The 17,185-nt window shown below is 43.9% G+C and overlaps 1 protein-coding gene across 1 annotated transcript in view; it reads left to right on the top strand.

Moving 5' to 3' along the window:
* The window catches only part of PSMB7 (proteasome 20S subunit beta 7), a 132,533-nt gene that overhangs the window by 9,234 nt on the left and 106,114 nt on the right, over positions 1-17,185 (top strand). Inside the window, exons 3-4 of the mRNA XM_068249731.1 lie at positions 132-229; positions 5,301-5,441. Of these exons, the coding sequence (XP_068105832.1) occupies positions 132-229; positions 5,301-5,441 (239 nt within the window). The remainder of the gene's footprint in view (positions 1-131; positions 230-5,300; positions 5,442-17,185) is intronic.

Genomic DNA, 17,185 nt, shown 5'->3' on the forward strand with positions numbered 1-17,185 from the left:
TGTTAAACTCACCTATTCAAAGTGTGTCTGGTGCCTTGGGTGGTATTTTTAGATATCTGCCTTGAGCTGAGCTTTATTGCATTCTCCTTATGTTCATCATTCGTTATTCTGAAGACACTATTTTCTCATAGGATGGAATTATACTTGGAGCTGACACAAGAGCTACCGAAGGAATGATTGTAGCTGACAAAAATTGTGCAAAGATCCACTACATAGCGCCCAATATCTAGTAAGTATTTGTATTACTGAAAATCCATGTGGCAGAAATATTTCTTGAGAAATAACATCGTATTGACATGGCTGTAACCCTGTTTAATCACAAAGTGTATAGCAAAGCATTTACTTGATTCAATTATTTTCAGGATAGTTTTTCCAAATACAGTGGGATGCAAAAGTTTGGGCAACCTTGTTAATTGTCATGATTTTCCTATATAAATTGTTGGTTGTTATGATAAAAAATGTCAGTTAAATTAAATATATCATATAGGAGACACACAGTGATATTTGAGAAGTGAAAGGAAGTTTATTGGATTTACAGAAAGTGCAATTATTGTTTAAACAAAATTAGGTTCATAAATTAAAAAATACATGAAATCAATATTTAGTAGATCCTCCTTTTGCAGAAATTACAGCCTCTAAACACTTCCTGTAAGTTCCAATCAGAGTCTGGATTCTGGTTGAAGGTATTTTGGACCATTCCTCTTTACAAAACATCTCTAGTTTATTCAGGTTTGATGGCTTCTGAGTATAGACAGCTCTCTTTAACTCACACCACAGATTTTCAATTATGTCCAGGTCTGGGGACTGAGATGGCTATTCCAGAATGTTGTACTTGCTCCTCTGCATGAATGCCTTAGTGCATTTTGAGCAGTGTTTAGGGTTGTTGTCTTGTTGAAAGATCCAGCCCCGGCGCAGCTTCACCTTTGTCACTGATTCCTGGACATTGGTCTCCAGAATCTGCTGATACTGAGTGGAATCCAAGATTCCCCGTCCCTGCACTGGCCCCACAGCATGATGGAACCACCACCATATTTTACTGTAGGTAGTAGGTCTTTTTCTTGGAAAGCTGTGTTGTTTTTCCTCCATGCATAACGCCCCTTGTTATGCCCTAATAAATCAATTTTAGTTTCATCAGTCCAAAGCACCTTATTCCTAAATGAAGCTGGCTTGTCCAAATGTGCTTTACCTCAAGCTGCTCTGTTTGTGCTGTGGGCGGAGAAAAGGCTTCCTCTGCATCACTCTCACATACAGCATCTCCTTGTGTAAAGTGCACCGAATGGTTGAATGATGCACATTGACTCCATCTGCAGCAAGATGATGTTGTAGGTCTTTGGTGCGGGTCTGTCAGTTGACTCTGACTGTTCTCACTATTCGGTGCATCTGTTTATCCGAGATTTTTCTTGGTCTTCCACTTCGAGCCTTAACTTGAACTGAGCCTGTGGTCTTCCATTTCCTCAATATGATCCTAACTTTGGAAACTCAGAGAGCTGAAATCTCTGAGATAGCTTTCTGTATCCTTCCCCTAAGCCATGATATTGAACAATCTTTGTCTTCTGATCATTTGAGAGTTGTTTTGAGAACCCCATGTTGCTACTCTTCTGAAAAAATTAAGAGGAAAACTTACAATTGACACCCTTAAAAACTCTTTCTCATGATTGGATTCACCTGTGTACGTAGGTCAGGGGTCACTGAGCTTACCAGTTTGAGTTCCAATACTTAGTTCTATAGGTTTTGGAATCAATACAGTAACTGCCAAAATTTATGCACCTGCCTAAAACAATTATTGCGCACTTTCTGTAAATCCAATAAACTTCATTTCACTTCTCAAATATCACTGGGTGTGTCTCCTATATCACATATTTACTGACATTTTTTTATCATAACAACCCAACGATTTATACAGGAAAATCATGACGATTAACAAGGTTGCTCAAACTTTCGCATCCCACTGTAGGAAAGCATTTCTAGCCTTGCAGAATGTTAAGCATACTGTATGCTACATGAAGATGAGAGGGATAAAAACTGCACAACTGCCTCAATAGATGAACAACTGACTCAATATGTCATCTCCATGTCTCTGTAGACATGTGGAATGTTGTGTACATAATTCTTAAGGGTTGAGTTTTCAAGCCATAGCATTTACAAACTATTGGCATTGTCAGTTGTTTTGAATTAAACCTGAGATGAGGGGAATAAGTTCCGTTTTCCTTACCTGGGGCTTCCTTTCAGCCCCTGTAGCTTTAGTTTCCTTGTACCTACCACATAACCTTACAGGTCCCTCAGTTTCTTCATTATCCGCTCCATTGTGCCACTGTGCGCCTTCAAAAGATAAGTGACTGCGCATTCGCAGCCCAGCTGCATGCCTACTTGACCGTGTTCTGCTACATGCAATTTAAGTCTTTATAAAGCGCAATTTGCAGTAGCCCATGTTTAGTCCAGTTGGCAAGCTTTTGGAGAGGCACGGCAGCAAAACTGGGTGGATTGGGAGGAAGTAAGGGAGTAAAGGAACCTCCACTTACTGGCCACAGAAGAATTGGAGGAGGAGAAGGCTAAGAGGGGACACAAGGGTAGTAGAAGGCACATAGGGAGCACAGGGTGACAGAAAGGGGGAGGGGGCTTGGGGGGCACATGGCACAGAGGGGGAGTATAGTGGGACACTAGATGCACAGGGGGGGGGGAGGGCAGAGTTCTGATATACAAACAAATTCAGCTTAAGAACTAACCTGCTGTCCCTATTTCATTCATTAACTGAGAACTACCTGTATAATATTCATAGTGTACCTAGGGCCAGACGGCAAATGTGTTTAATTTCACTAGTTGAGCTTACTAGCAATCTCAAAAATGGTGATATGGCCTTTGGTCCAAAAAGATTAGACAACCCTGTTCTAGATAAGCTTCTGGTTTGTACACAGAATGAAAGCTGAATTTTGCACCTTAGAAGTTTACCTGTAGAAAAATAAATGTGCCCCTGAGGGCTTAATTACATTGGGAGGGGGAAGCCTCTGGATCTTAAAGAGGCCTCCCCTTTCCTCCTAAAGTAGAGGCGATCCAGTCTTGCCACAACCGGTGGGGTGCGTGCAAATGCAGTAGCGGCTGCAGCACAAAGCAAATCTACTCCTGCGCAGTTGCCGTACCGGCTTCCCCCCTGGCTCTGGCGGAAATAGCAGAGTGCGATCGGATCTGCTCTACTGTGCAGGTAAGAGTCAAGAATACACATTGGTTCACTTACCGTGCTTCAAACCAGAAAGCTTTTGGGTTTATTTTTAGGCTATTTGCACACCAAGACGTTGCGTTAGGTGCTACGTTAAGGTCGCATAACGTGCACCTAACGCAAGGCCTGGTGCTCTTCGATGTGGACGTCAGAGTGAGCCGCGTTGTGCAGCTCACTCTGGCGTCCCTGATGCTGTGATGCATACCCTTGGACGCATGCGGCATCACGTGGTCCTGCTGGCCAATCGCCGCACAGAGCGGCCGCACCAGGAAGTAAACACTGCACGTCACAACGTGCAGTGAATATTAATTAGCCATGTGCCTGGCCGCTCTCCGCTCCTCCCCAACATGACTGCGCATGTGCAGACAGTCTAACGCGGCTTAAGCCGCTGTAACGCCGTAGCATGCTGCACTTTCGGAAGAATGTGCAGCGTTACATGTAACGCAACGTGGGCAGTGTGAACAGCCCACTTGTGTTACATTGCTGTACGTTGGGGGAGCGTTACAGGCTGCACTGACGTGCGCCTGTAACGTCCCTGTGTGTAAGCAGCCTTAAGCCTCGTAACACCTTCCTTAATGTCAACGACATGGTAGATCATCTTGCCCAAGCCTGCTCGACTGTATCATTCTCCTTCCTTCCCTTCCCTTTTGTCATGCTCTTCACATAATCCCTCCTCACCCTTCTATAAAAACAGAATGCAGGAGGCATCAATACAGCATTAAGACCTGAACTGTTGCCTGAGGGATTGAATCCTGATCCTTGTGGGTGACAAATCTGAATTTGTATACTTAGCTTTTTGCTTGTTTAAAGTATGATAATCTTAAAGTTTTTAGAGGACAACTGCAATGAGAGGTATGGAGACTGCCATATTTATTCCCTTTTAAGCAATGCTGCTTGCTTGGCTATCCTCCTGATCCTTTGCCTCCTAATACTTCTAGCCATAAAGCCTGAACAAGCATGCATGAGATCAGGTCAGATCTGACAAGATTAGCTGCTTGCTTGTTTCTGGTATGATTCAGACACTACTGCATCCAAATAGATCAGCAAGGCTGCCAGGCTACTGGTATTGTTTAAAAGGAAATAAATATGGAAGCCTCCATGTTCTTCTCACTACAGTTGTCCTTGAACAAAAAAAAAAGTTGGATACTTACCTCAGCAGTGGTAAGCCTTTGAATAGTCCAAAGGCTTCCTGGATTATTTTCCAGGCCACTGTTACAGCACTGGGTTAAAGAGGGTTATCTTTCGGGTGTGCAGCCATAGAAAGAGCGCATCCACGCTGGGCATGCTCAGTAGAAGGAGTCACTTATGCATTGTTTTTCCTCTACTGGGCATGTGTACACTGCACTTACACATGCCCAGTGCAGAGGTGCTTGTTTATGGCTACGCTTTAGGCCAGAAGAAACCGATTCAACCCACTGCACTGGAAAGTCATATTATCAAAATGTATACAGGTGCTATAGTTTCAAGCCAACTTAAAATTTTGCTTTTTAATTTTTTTTTTTCCTTCATTATAAATTTTTCGTTCTTGTGGAATTTTCCAGTTGACTAAAATTTATTTTTTTAAGCAACTGCAACATTTATATTTTTTATTCATCACCTCAAAGTGTTCCTGAGCCGAAGCTCGGGTGCACAGAATCAGATACTTACCTAAAGAGATGGAAGCCTCAGGATCCTATTGAAGCTTCCCTCTCCATTCTAATGTCCCCTGTCGATGAGCATTGCCCTTTCAAAGATTAATGATAAGGCATTGCCGCTAATCGGATTGGGTCCACGCAGCTCCCCTTCCTTATTCATGGCTGCGCAATAGCCGACTTAGCCCTCTCGCGCATGCTCATCAAGCCGGAGCTGCTGGCTCCATGCTACTGCTCATGAGTGGGCGGGCTTGCGCACCCATTAATACAGAAGTGGAGCTGCACAACCCCGAATCGGAGGGGGGCGCGCTCTGCAACATGGAGCTGCTGGCGAGAGGGAAGCCTCAATATGATCCCGAGGCTTTCCTGTCTTCAGGGTAAGAACTTGTTTTGGACCCAAGCTTCGGCTCGGGTTCACTTGAACAATTGCTTTTGATAATTCAATCCTTGTTTCCTAGCTGTTGTGGTGCTGGAACAGCTGCTGATACAGAAATGACGACCCAGATGATCTCTTCCAACATAGAACTGCATTCCCTTTCTACAGGGCGCTTGGCAAAAGTTGCAACGGCTAACCGCATGCTGAAGCAGCTGTTGTTCAGGTAAGAAGTGGTCAGAACTAAAAACAACAAACCCTTGACATCATGACCACACAGCATCACACAGTACTATGCCATGGAGTCAGCATAATCTAGCATAACATTTAATGGGCCCAATCCAATTAATTCAAGTTTTCTCCTAGGAGATATTTTTTCATCTTCATTTAAAATCACTTTTGCACTCTGCAATTAAAAAAGTACCATAAAGTAGGTGAAAAAGTACTGTCAAAAGTATTTTCTTGCTTGCTGGTGGCTTAAAGGGCATTTTATTGATCAGATGTGAAAATCACGTAGGACTAAACTTTAGAGAGATTCCGAGATGAAAACGTAGGAAGAATCCATACTTACCCGGGGCTTCCTCCAGCCCAATAAACACGTGTGAGTCCCTCGCCGACATCCCGCGGTCTGCCAGTTAGCCCCGCTAACAGGCTCAGTTGGGATCAGTCTGTACTTTTCATCGCTGATTATCTTTAAGCTAAAAAATGTAATTGGATTGGGCCCAATATATATATACTCCTTGTTATCAGATGTCTCTGTAGTGTCTCATTAGTCCCTCTGATGTTTCTGTAAACATATGTATATGAGCGCAGTGCTGCAGTTCCGTCATAAAGGTTATATTCGCTATTGAACAAAGGTAGCCTTTTTTTTTTAATCTGGGCTTTTTATGTAACCTTTTAAATTTAACCTCTTGGGGACCACAGTGCTAAACCCCTCTAAAGACCAGGCTATTTTTTTCAAAATAGGCCACTGCAGCTTTAAGGCCAAGCTGCAGGACCGCACAACACGGCACACTAGTGATTTCCCCCCCCCCCCCTTTTTTTTTCTCCCCACCAACAGAGCTTTCTGTTGGTGGGATCTGATCGCCTTCCAGTTGTTGTTTTTTTTTTGACAAAAATTTATTGTATTTTTTTTTCTTAATAAATATACGTATTTTTTTGTGTCCTTCCCCCCCCCCCCCCCCCCCAATAGCTATTGGCTGTCATAGGCTTTAGCCTATGAGAGCCGATCGCTCTCTTGTGTCCCCAATACAGCGCTGCTGCAGGTCGCAGCGCTGTACTAAGTAAAGACGGCTAACAGTCAGTTTCGCCGTCTAACAGTCTCCGAGCGGCGATCGCTGCTGGGAGTGTGCACCAAGCAGGAGATGCGTGCACAGCCTGCGTGCGATCTCCTGTAAACTGAAGCCCCAGGACCGCCAATCGGTGTTAGGCGGTCCTGGGGCCGCGGCCACGCCCGTCAAGCAGTTAACCACTGGAATTACTTTTTTAAAAACCACATTCATTTAAACTAACAGTAATGATGAGCCTGACTTGTCCACCGTCCCCCATTCCCCCCCCCCCCCTTTCCATGCTGCTATCGGTATAAACGTGTTAGGCTCTTCCAGTAATTCCCTATAGTCACTTGCCTCGTCGCTGGTGTGCCCGGTCCCACTAGCGGACCACCCAGCTTCATGTGTGTTGCTTTCCTGGTGTCTACTCCTCGTTCCCCAGCCTGCGCTCTCCCTCCTTCTTTGGTGGTTCCCCAGCGTGTCCTCGTGATGACACTGCAAGCATCCCCCCTGGTGTCAGGCACACGCAGCGTCAACGCGTCTGGGGGGGGACTCGCATATTTTTGTATTGTATCCAATATAAATAAGTGTAAAAAAAAATGCTATGGGCAGCACTACTGCCCATAGCAGAAAACATGAAAGAAAAAAATATTTTCTTTTTTTTTAGAAAAAATAAAAATGTACGCATTTTTTTTTTTTAATATTGTATGCTTGCTTGCGGACAGCTTGCAAGACTACAACTTGCAAGCGGTTCGCCGAAACACACACACGTATGTATGTATGTATGTACGTACGCACGCGCACACACACACGGCGGCATTGCAGGAAGTGTCGACAGTGGAACGAACGCGGAAGTAGTGGCTGCTGCTGAGCTTAAGCTGGAGGGGGAGCGCAGATGGGGGACCCAGGTGAGGGGGGGTCCGACCTCCCTCCCCACCCCCCATCCCTTCCCCATCGCTGTGCCCAATACCCCCTTTGTACCTGCTACCCTCTTATGCAGCGTATGCTACGCCGCGAGTCCGCTAGTTTTTTTTTTAAATACCAGTTGTTTGGCTGTTCTGCTGATCCGCTGCCTCTTAATAGTTTTAGCCATAGACCCTGAACAAGCATGCAGATCAGATGTTTCTGTTCAAAAAAATCTGACGAGATTAGCTGCATGCTTGTTTAAGGTGTGTGATTTATGCACTAGTGCAACCAAAAGAGATCAGTAGGATAGCCAGGCAACTGGTATTTCAAATGAAATAAATATGGCAGCCTCCATATCCCTGGAGTCGGGAAAAAATGCTCCGACTCCTAATGAATTTAAACTGTAATTAAAATACAAAATATGATAAAATGTTCTATATTCTTAGATTAGTCATCATAAATTATTGTATATATACAGTAATAGCTGGGTGTAGCCCATAAAAATGAAATAAACCAATCAAGAATAGCTACTTGTGCTGCTTCAATAACGCAGTTCACGTATTTTTAAGGTCAGATATACATATCTGATTGTGACTGTATATATGATGTGAACACATTTTATATATACAGTACTAAAAAACTTCTATGCTGTAAGAATAAAGCCTGATGTGTAGCTGTGTCAGTGAGATGCAAATCATTCTGTGTTTATGCAAATGTATGCACTCCTTTTGCTCATGGAATCAAATTATTATATGTATACTCGCCTATGTATAGGCAAGGCTCTGGATCTCATAAAGCCTTCTTGGTCCTCTGTCCACCCCATTGTTCCACTGCTGTTCCCCGTTGAAGTTATTTGAACTTTCTGCTGGTCGAAAATCTCTTTGGGACTATACCTGTGACTGCTTATGACTGCTGCCTATAGCGATCAGTTTGTGGCACCAATGCGCCACAGATACATTGCTCTGCTGTTGTCTAGTGATGTATCTGTACAGCACTGGGGCCCCTGAACTGTTGACCTAGGGAACGCAATCGCTACAGACATGCAAGCTATAGATAACGGTCTGCCACATGCCCAGCTAGTATAAAATATGACATATGTAGTATAATTTTAACTGGGAAGGCCCAAAGAATATATTTATGTGTTTTATAACTGGGCAAATTAGAAAGGGTGAAAAATTAAAGTGTATTTTCTGCATTTCCTCCTAATTTTTCCCCATAAAACTAAAATAAAATTGTTTTTGGAAAAAAATATTACCCAAAGAAAGCCTAGATTGTACTTAAAAAACTAAATATATATCACTATGGTGGTATAAGTAATTAAAAACTTACTGTTTTATCAATAGTGACACAGCTAAAGTGTCAGGGGCCTTAAAGCAAACCCGAGTCAAAATTTAATAAAGGAAGATGCAGCTCCTCTTCCAGATCCCATTGCGCCACTTCAAGCTGTTGTCCGCCGCTATGTTCGTCTGCCGAGAGCAGAAGGAACAAAAATATCCAAGATGGGTGCAGCTTTGGAAGCACTTGCGGGTCTTGGCACATCCCTGAGAACAGTGCACAAGTGGGCCTGAGCTCTGGGCATGCTTAGTAGCTCCATTTGTGCACTTTGGGCAGGGGAGGAGGTTAAGGGGCGGTACTAATGCCTGAGAGGGCGTTCTGCAGCGGGGGGGGGGGGGCGGGTTACAAGAAACTAACATTCCTCTGTGTCCAAAACACGACCTGGTTAATGTTAATGCTGTCAATTTATAGCTTTTGATGCTGAATTCCAGACGAGACAACTAAATGCTCAGGTGAAATAGGGTATACGAAAAGTGTTGTGTCTGACCAAGGGCTTCAGTTTCTGTCCAACAAGCTCTGTGATATACATAGACATACCTTAAAGGGCTTACGAGGCGAATCTAATAACTAACAAGTTATTTACCTGTTTGCAACAGCAGACCTCAGACCAGACAATCGGTGCCTCCCTTGTCATTTTCAGACTCTTTCCTATCTAAATCCACGCTTCATTACACGACCCGACCCTCCCTTGGGTCACCTTATCTGATGGCGGTTAGAATCGCCGCTTTAAAATTCAGATGCCTGCGTAGTTTGCATAGCCGCTGTTGCGGCTGTGCAGGTTTCCAGCCCTGTCTGCGGGCAGTCCAACTCCGTGCACGCTGATATGTCATGTGGGCATCCCCACATGACCATCCACATGACTAAGTTGTGTTCCAGATATTATATTTTCGCATATTCTGTACCAAAATAAGACCTGTAAAATGAAAACAAAGTGACAGAATATAAGATAAAAAAACATGTATTGTTACCTTAGGAACTTCAACTTGGCTTTTTAAATATGCATACCATGAGGGTATATTACTGTTATTCTTGCAAATAAGGTCTCGTAATCGTCGATGGTGTACAATGAGAAATCAAAAAACAGAAAAAAGGCACCTTTATTTCCAGATACAATATTGTCACCATACATTGTGCTAGGAACATAATCTAAATGCTGTAACAACCAGGATGAATAAGCAAATACAATTTGTGGGTTTAACTTATACTTAGCTTTGTTTATTGTAAAGCTATAATGGATGTAAATGGAGAAAGTGTGTTTTTTTTCTATTTTTTTTACCTTGATTTCCCTTTAAAATGCATAGAAGATAAGGTATTTACTAAACACAATTTTCACACACTAAAAACCTAATTTGTCCTGAAAAAAAACAATATAAAGATCATTTAGTTGTGATAAGGAGTAATAAAGTTATTGGTGAATGAATGGGAGCAGCGCTGATATGTGAAAATTGCTCTTATCCTGAAGCAGTTAATAAAGTGTTTTTTTTTTTCTCTCCTTTGAGCTCTTGAACGTAATAAAAGTGATTTTGTTGTATGTTTAGCTCTAGCTAACCTGTATGTATTCTGGTCCTATCATTTTATAGTAGTTATTGTAATTATTAAACAAACTGACCACCGTTATATTTGGAGGAATTTGGAACTATCAGGTAGCACTCGGTCACTACCAGCCTCCCATTATTATTATTATTCAGTATTTATTTGATGACGGCATCTTCTGCAGTGTTGTACAGAGTATATTTTCATGTCACTTGAGCACTCCAGTGAAAATAATGTAAATAAAAAAGTGCTTCAATTTTTTTCAATAATTATGCATAAATGATTTAGTCAGTGTTTGCTAATCGTAAAATCTTTCCTCTCCCTGGTTTACATTCTGACATTTATTACTGATTGGAATGAAGTTCAATTCTTGGTAACGTTTTCTCTTTAACTGTTCCTCAGAGGTGTTCACAATCTAATCCCTACCATGTATCCCATTAACTTAAAGTGAACCCGAGGTGAAAATAAACTGATAAAGGAAACAATATTTATCCCCCTACTCCTAAAAATGACTAACTATCTCAGGTTTTTCTTTTATATTTAAACATTTACAAAGTAGGTTGAATGTTTCACTATTGCTAATCAGCAGCAGCCTATCCAAGGATACCGTAGCCCTTAATTATGTAAGTGCGTGAGTGTGTGTGTGTGTATGTGTGTGCGCACATAGGCTTACCGCACATCCCGTGGCCCGGCGTATTTTTCCTTTCTTCTAAAAAAACCTGCCAGTACAAAGCAGTGGTCGGCACAGCCACAGTAGGGAGTACGTGCACACTCCCGCAGGAAGATGTAGCCGGCGCGTGCAGTCACAGGTGCCCAAGCGACCATACTGCGCATGCACGTACCGTATGTCAGAGGGCACGCATGCCGGCTACGTCTTCCACCGGCAGTGCGCAAGTACTTCAGCTAACATACTGTGTCTGGGCCTACCCCACCAACCATAGTTTTGTACAGGAAGCATTTTTAGGAGAATGGAGAAAGACGCTGGGCCATGGTAGGTGCGGTAAGCCTATGTGCACCTCCCCATGCACACATATGGTGTTAAAGTGGACCAGAGCTCTTGCACAGGACAGAAGGAAAACATAGAGAGATGTACCCTGTATGCATTTAGAGAGTTTAGTCTGTTTAATTCAGCCTTATTTGTGTTTAATCACAAGATGTAATTTGATATCTCCCCTGTGTCACATGACTGCCACAGCATACTGTCTTTCCCCGAAAATAAGACAGTGTCTAATTTTTGCTCTAAAAGATTTACTAGGGTTTATTTTCAGGGGATGTCTTATATTTCTATTAGGAAGTGTCTCTCAGCAGAACATTTCCTGTTCCTTTGTACTGTGCTGTCCCTGGATTTGAAAGTATGCTACTGTACTGATCAGGCACCTGCCCTGTCCCTGCACAGCTGATAACCTTGCAATGTGCTTGGGTGACAGGATCAGTGCCCGATTGGCACTGCACCACTGTGTCCCCCGCTTACTGGCTGCCTCTTCCTCCTCTTTAACTTCTGCTAGGGCTTATTTTCGAGGTAGGGCTTATATTTCAAGCATGCTTAAAATTCCAACTAGAGCTTATTTTCAGGGTAGGTCTTATTTTCAGGGAAAGAGGGTATATGTCAGATAAGCTCATTTGAAAGCATAGGCTGTTAACAATAGGTCTGCTTCCATGAATCGGGAAGTAGAAACTGTGCAGATTTATTTTAGGATTTGTATCAGCTGTAACAGAAATGTTTTTCTGTATAGGATGAATGTCCGAGGGAGAAATAAAAACAAAAATCTACTTACCCGAAGGTTTCCTCAGCTCCACAGTCGCTTGCAGTGGCGCTAACTGTATTTGGAGTGTAGTGCGCAGGCGCAGTATTTCTACGCCTGCACCATACAATCCAGATATCAGTGCGACCGAGAGTGGCTCTCACACAGGCGTAGTGGGTGCCGACCTGCCGAGGTCAGCATCTTGCTCCGGAGGGGACCCTTTAAAGGTTTTTATGCTGTTGTGTATCTTTAAGAGCAGAGAGGACGTTCTGAGTTCAGGTCCGCTTTAATTACATAATTAACCTGCCTGGCGTTCTATTAAGATCGCCAGGCAGGCTGCGGGAGGGTTTTTTTTTAATAAAAAAAAAACTATTTCATGCAGCCAACTGAAAGTTGGCTGCATGAAAGCCCACTAGAGGGCGCTCCGGAGGCGATCTTCCGATCGCCTCCGGCGCCCAGAATAAACAAGGAAGGCCGCAATGAGCGGCCTTCCTTGTTTTGCTTATATCGTCGCCATAGCGACGAGCGGAGTGACGTCATCGACGTCAGCCGACGTCGTGACGTCAGCCGCCTCCGATCCAGCCCTTAGCGCTGGCCGGAACTTTTTGTTCCGGCTGCGCAGGGCTCAGGCGGCTAGGGGGGCCCTCTTTCGCCGCTGCTCGCGGCGAATCGCCGCAGAGCGGCGGCGATCAGGCAGCACACGCGGCTGGCAAAGTGCCGGCTGCGTGTGCTGCTTTTTATTTCAGCCAAATCGGCCCAGCAGGGCCTGAGCGGCAGCCTCCGGCGGTACTGGACGAGCTGTGCTCGTCCAGACCGCCCAGCAGGTTAAAGGGAACCTGAACTGAGTAAAATTATTTAAAATAAACACATGATGTACCTGCAAATAAATATTGCATACCTACCTCACCATCAGTTCCCCTCAGCTCACCATTTTGTTCTTACAGTGATCCCTTCCAGTTCTAACAATATTTTGTCAGAACTGAAATATATCAGTTGCTGTCCGTTTATAACTGATGCGCAAGTTAATGTCCATGTTTCCCTATGGCTCGAGTGGGCGATATTAGTTTAACAGTGTGCTGACCAGGAAGCTGTTATGGGGTAATGGCCATTTTCAAAATGGAGGACAGAGAATTCCATTGATCACAGTGGACAAACAGGACACAGGAGAGGAGAAAGAAATTGGTGAGTAGACTACACAGGAGGTAAGTATGACATGTTTATTTTGACTTTTAATTTTTAGTTCAGGTTCTCTTTAAGGGCTAAGGTATCCTTTTAAAGGGAACCTTAACCCTTGACCTTCAAAAAAGTTTCACTTACATGGGGCTTCCCCAAGCCCCCTGCAACCGCCCTGTGCCCTCGCCGCTCCTCGAGTATTCTCCGGTCCCAGTTTTCAGCTGACTGAGAGTCAGACCCAGGCCACGCGTAGTCTTCTTCGCCTTCCTGCCGTCAAGCACGTCCTGCATGTCTCAGAGTTAGAAAAAGGTGAATAGTTCATGAATTTCTCACCCTGCCCTCAGAAGTTGTATTCTGCCAGGAAACTTTTATAGCTGTAATTTGCTTATCAGTGATGATTAATACTGGTATATTCCCGACAAGCTACTGACAAGACAGAAGCTGTCACTTCCATGCCTAGAAATGAACTCTTTCAGGCAGCAAAATAAAACATGTAAAACAGCCTTGTTACTAATATGTTTTGTACTGTACATATGCATGTTTATCTCATGTCACATATCGCCTCAGGTACACTTTAACCTCTCAGTATGACATTTATAAAGTAAATAAGCTTCTGGAAGGCTGGATTCTTACTGTGCACTTTGCATTACAATCCCATTCCTTCCTTAAAGAGAACCTGAACTGAAAATAAAAAGTGAAAATAACCATACACAGGTCATACGTACCTCATGTGTAGTCTACTACTCAATCTTTCTCCTCCCCTGCGCCCCATTTGTCCACTGTGATCAATAGAATTCTCTGTCCTCTATTTTAAAAATGGCCATTACCCCATAACAGCTTCTTGGTCAGCACACTGTTAAACTGTAACATCACCCACTTGAGCCATAGAGAAACATGGACATTACCTTGCACATTCAGTTGTAACTGACAGCTACTGATAAATAACTGACAGCAACTGGTATATTTCAGTTCTGACAAATATTAGCAGAACTGGAAGGGATCACTGTAAGAAGAAAATGGTGAGCATCTGAGAGGAACTGACAGTGAGGTTAGTATGTAATATTCATCTGCAGCTACGTCATGTGTTTATTTTAAATAATTTTACTCGCTTCAGGTTCCCTTTAAAGCAGATCCGAGATGAAAAACTTACTATAACTAGTAACTTGTCTATATATCTTATCTAAAGTTTAGATAGTTTACACAGCAAATCTAGCTGCAAACAGCTTCAACAGAATATGATAATTTCTTCCTGTAATACGTCACCGGCCATGTTCTGTTTGTAAACATTACACACAGGCAAGCTAATTTGCATCTCCAGCCCTCAACCTGTGAAAACCTAATTCCCCCTCCTCCCTCCTGCCTCTGAAATCTCTGGCTAGTAACACCTTCCCCTCATCCTGCCCAGACTGAGCTCCCATAAGCCCTTGCTACTGTCTGAAAATGCCAAGGCACTCTGAAAAGCTGTGGGCGAGGCTTGTTTAGTTTATAGGGAATTAGAGGATTAAATCAAAAAAAGTATTAGGTTTGAGGAATGCCCTATAAACTACTGTATTTTTTGGACTATAAGACGCTCCGGACTATAAGACACACCTAGGTTTGGAGGGCAAAAATCAGGAAAAAAATATTCATACTAAACCTGGTGAGTCCAGGGGCATCTTATGGACCTTTTCCCCTAAACTGTCTCTACCTAAGCTACACTGCCCAGCTACACTAACTCCTGCTGCTCCACTAGCTAAACTAACTACCTTACATTAACTCTTGCTGCCCCACCAGCTACACTAACTAACTCTTGCTGCCCCACTAACCTACGCTAAACAACAATACCCCCACTAACTTACACTAAACAATACCTACACTAGCTACAAATGCCCCCACTACCTACTCTAAGCTAGAATGCCCCCACTACCTACAAATGCATTTTTCATATTTACCTATCCTAGGGGCGAGGTGTTCTGCCAGGATCCTGGGCTACTGGCAGTAGGGATGGCACCAGGGTCCCCTGCAGTCTGGCTCGGAGTGGCAGTGCCGCTGTTCTGTCTTCTACTGGGTCCACGAGGTGGTGGTAGAACAGTATGGACAACAGCAGGGACATCGGTGGCAGAGACTGGATCCCTCTTGGAGCCGCTGCGGGAGCTGGAGATACGCGGGCAGCTTCAGCTAATGGCCTACGAGACTGAGAGCCACCGATGTCCTGGTAGAGCAGCAGGGACATCCCGGGCAAGGAACGGATGCCTTTTGAAGCCAGAGAGCTGGAGCTTTTGTGGGAGCCGGAGTCACGTGGGCAGCTTAGCTGATGGCACACGTGACTCATAGCCGCCAATGTCCTGGTCCCGGTAGCAGCGGCGGAAGGGCAGAAGGGACATCGATGGTGAAGACTGGAGCTAGAGATGGAGCCTGCTACAGGAGTCTGAGTCACGTGGGCAGTTCTAGCTAATGGCCCACGTGACATAGCCGCCGATGTCCTGGTCCCGATAGCAGCGGCAGAAGAGCAAAAGGGACATTGGTGGCAATGACTGGAGCTAGAGATTGAGCTGTTAACCGGAGTAACGTGGGCAGCTCTCTCGTGACTCAGGAGCCGCGATGTCCTGGACAAGCAGGGGGGACATCAATCGATTGCAAGGACCGGCTGCTTCTTGGAGCTGGAGCGTCTGCGGTGCACAGTGGATAGGGATGCAGGACTTGGAGCCCGTGGCTGAATAGGTGAGGGCTTCCGATACATTCTGCACCTGCTTGTGGGGGGCATCTGCCTGCACATTCGGACTATAAGACGCAGGGGCTTTTTTCTCCCCACTTTTGGGGGCGAAAAAGTGTGTCTTATAGTCCGAAAAATACGGTACATGAAAGGAACACAATTATGCAATGAGTAAAAGTTTATCTTGGATCCACTTTAAACAGTTGATAAATCAGATTAGAGTAAAAGATGATACTTAGATCAGCATTCTATGACATCAAATATTTTTGGTGACTGAGTGCACACCCAGAGAGAAAAATTATAGTCGCTGTACTTGAGTGGAAAGACTGAATTGTTGTGCCAAGCCAAGAGTGGATGCCTTGAGCATAGTTGATAATGCCTGGGTAGCCAGAATCGTCTGTTATGGTCCACACTCGAGGGACATCTGCGTTGAAGAGCTGTATATTAAATAGCATTCTCTGTAGGCACAGCAGTACCTAATCTAGAATACAGGGAAAATAAGAACATACCTCTGTGCACATCAGCTTGCTGACAGCCATTGGGGAGAACAGCTTAGGCCCCACTGAACAGGAAACCGTATTCAAACTGTGTTGACAAATGATAATGTTTCCATTTCTCTGGGTTCCTAAGCATCAGCTATTGTTCTAAAGCTTTACTTTCCAGCAATGTGAAGAGTTGTCTGTGTTTGAGATTGAATTGCTTCTCGTCGTGTTCATTTGTCTGACAAGGAAAAGCAAGCAGGAGAAAGGCTCTGCATGGCAGCTCCACCATGAAATATTTATACCAATTGTAGCAGCGGAACAGTTTAATTCTGCTAGGAATTTTCAGCAGCTCTAGGCAGACGCGCCATACATCACTGCGTGAAAGCAAATAGGAGAGTGTACATCATTTTAAAGTTTTAAGAAAAGGAGATCTTGGTATCTGCCTCTGGCTTAGTGTCAAGCATCAGACTTTCGCAAATCAGTTATCTCGGACTACTTTGGTTTTAACAAAGTTAGTAAAAAGGTGTCAAATAAAAGGGAGCTTTGTGCCATTTACACAGATGAGAAATCTGGTTTATAAAGATAAATCTGCTGTCTCGTTTAGTAAAACGAGTTACTTGTCACTGTACGTCTTTATACTCAGCTTAAGTCTAGGATCTGTCAGCATACAAAATAGTTGGGTGCACTGAAATCATTAGAGGCTGTTTGGAGCTGGACTAGTTCAAAAGGTGATATCGCTCTGGTCTTCATGTTTCAAAGTGTCGTTAAAGGTGACCTGTAACCTAAATTACGCTTAGCATGAGCCTATAAGGCATATGTTAGCATTACTACAATATATT

Source organism: Hyperolius riggenbachi, chromosome 8 (genome assembly GCF_040937935.1).
Source record: "Hyperolius riggenbachi isolate aHypRig1 chromosome 8, aHypRig1.pri, whole genome shotgun sequence".
In the NCBI taxonomy this organism is placed as follows: Eukaryota; Metazoa; Chordata; class Amphibia; order Anura; family Hyperoliidae; genus Hyperolius; species Hyperolius riggenbachi.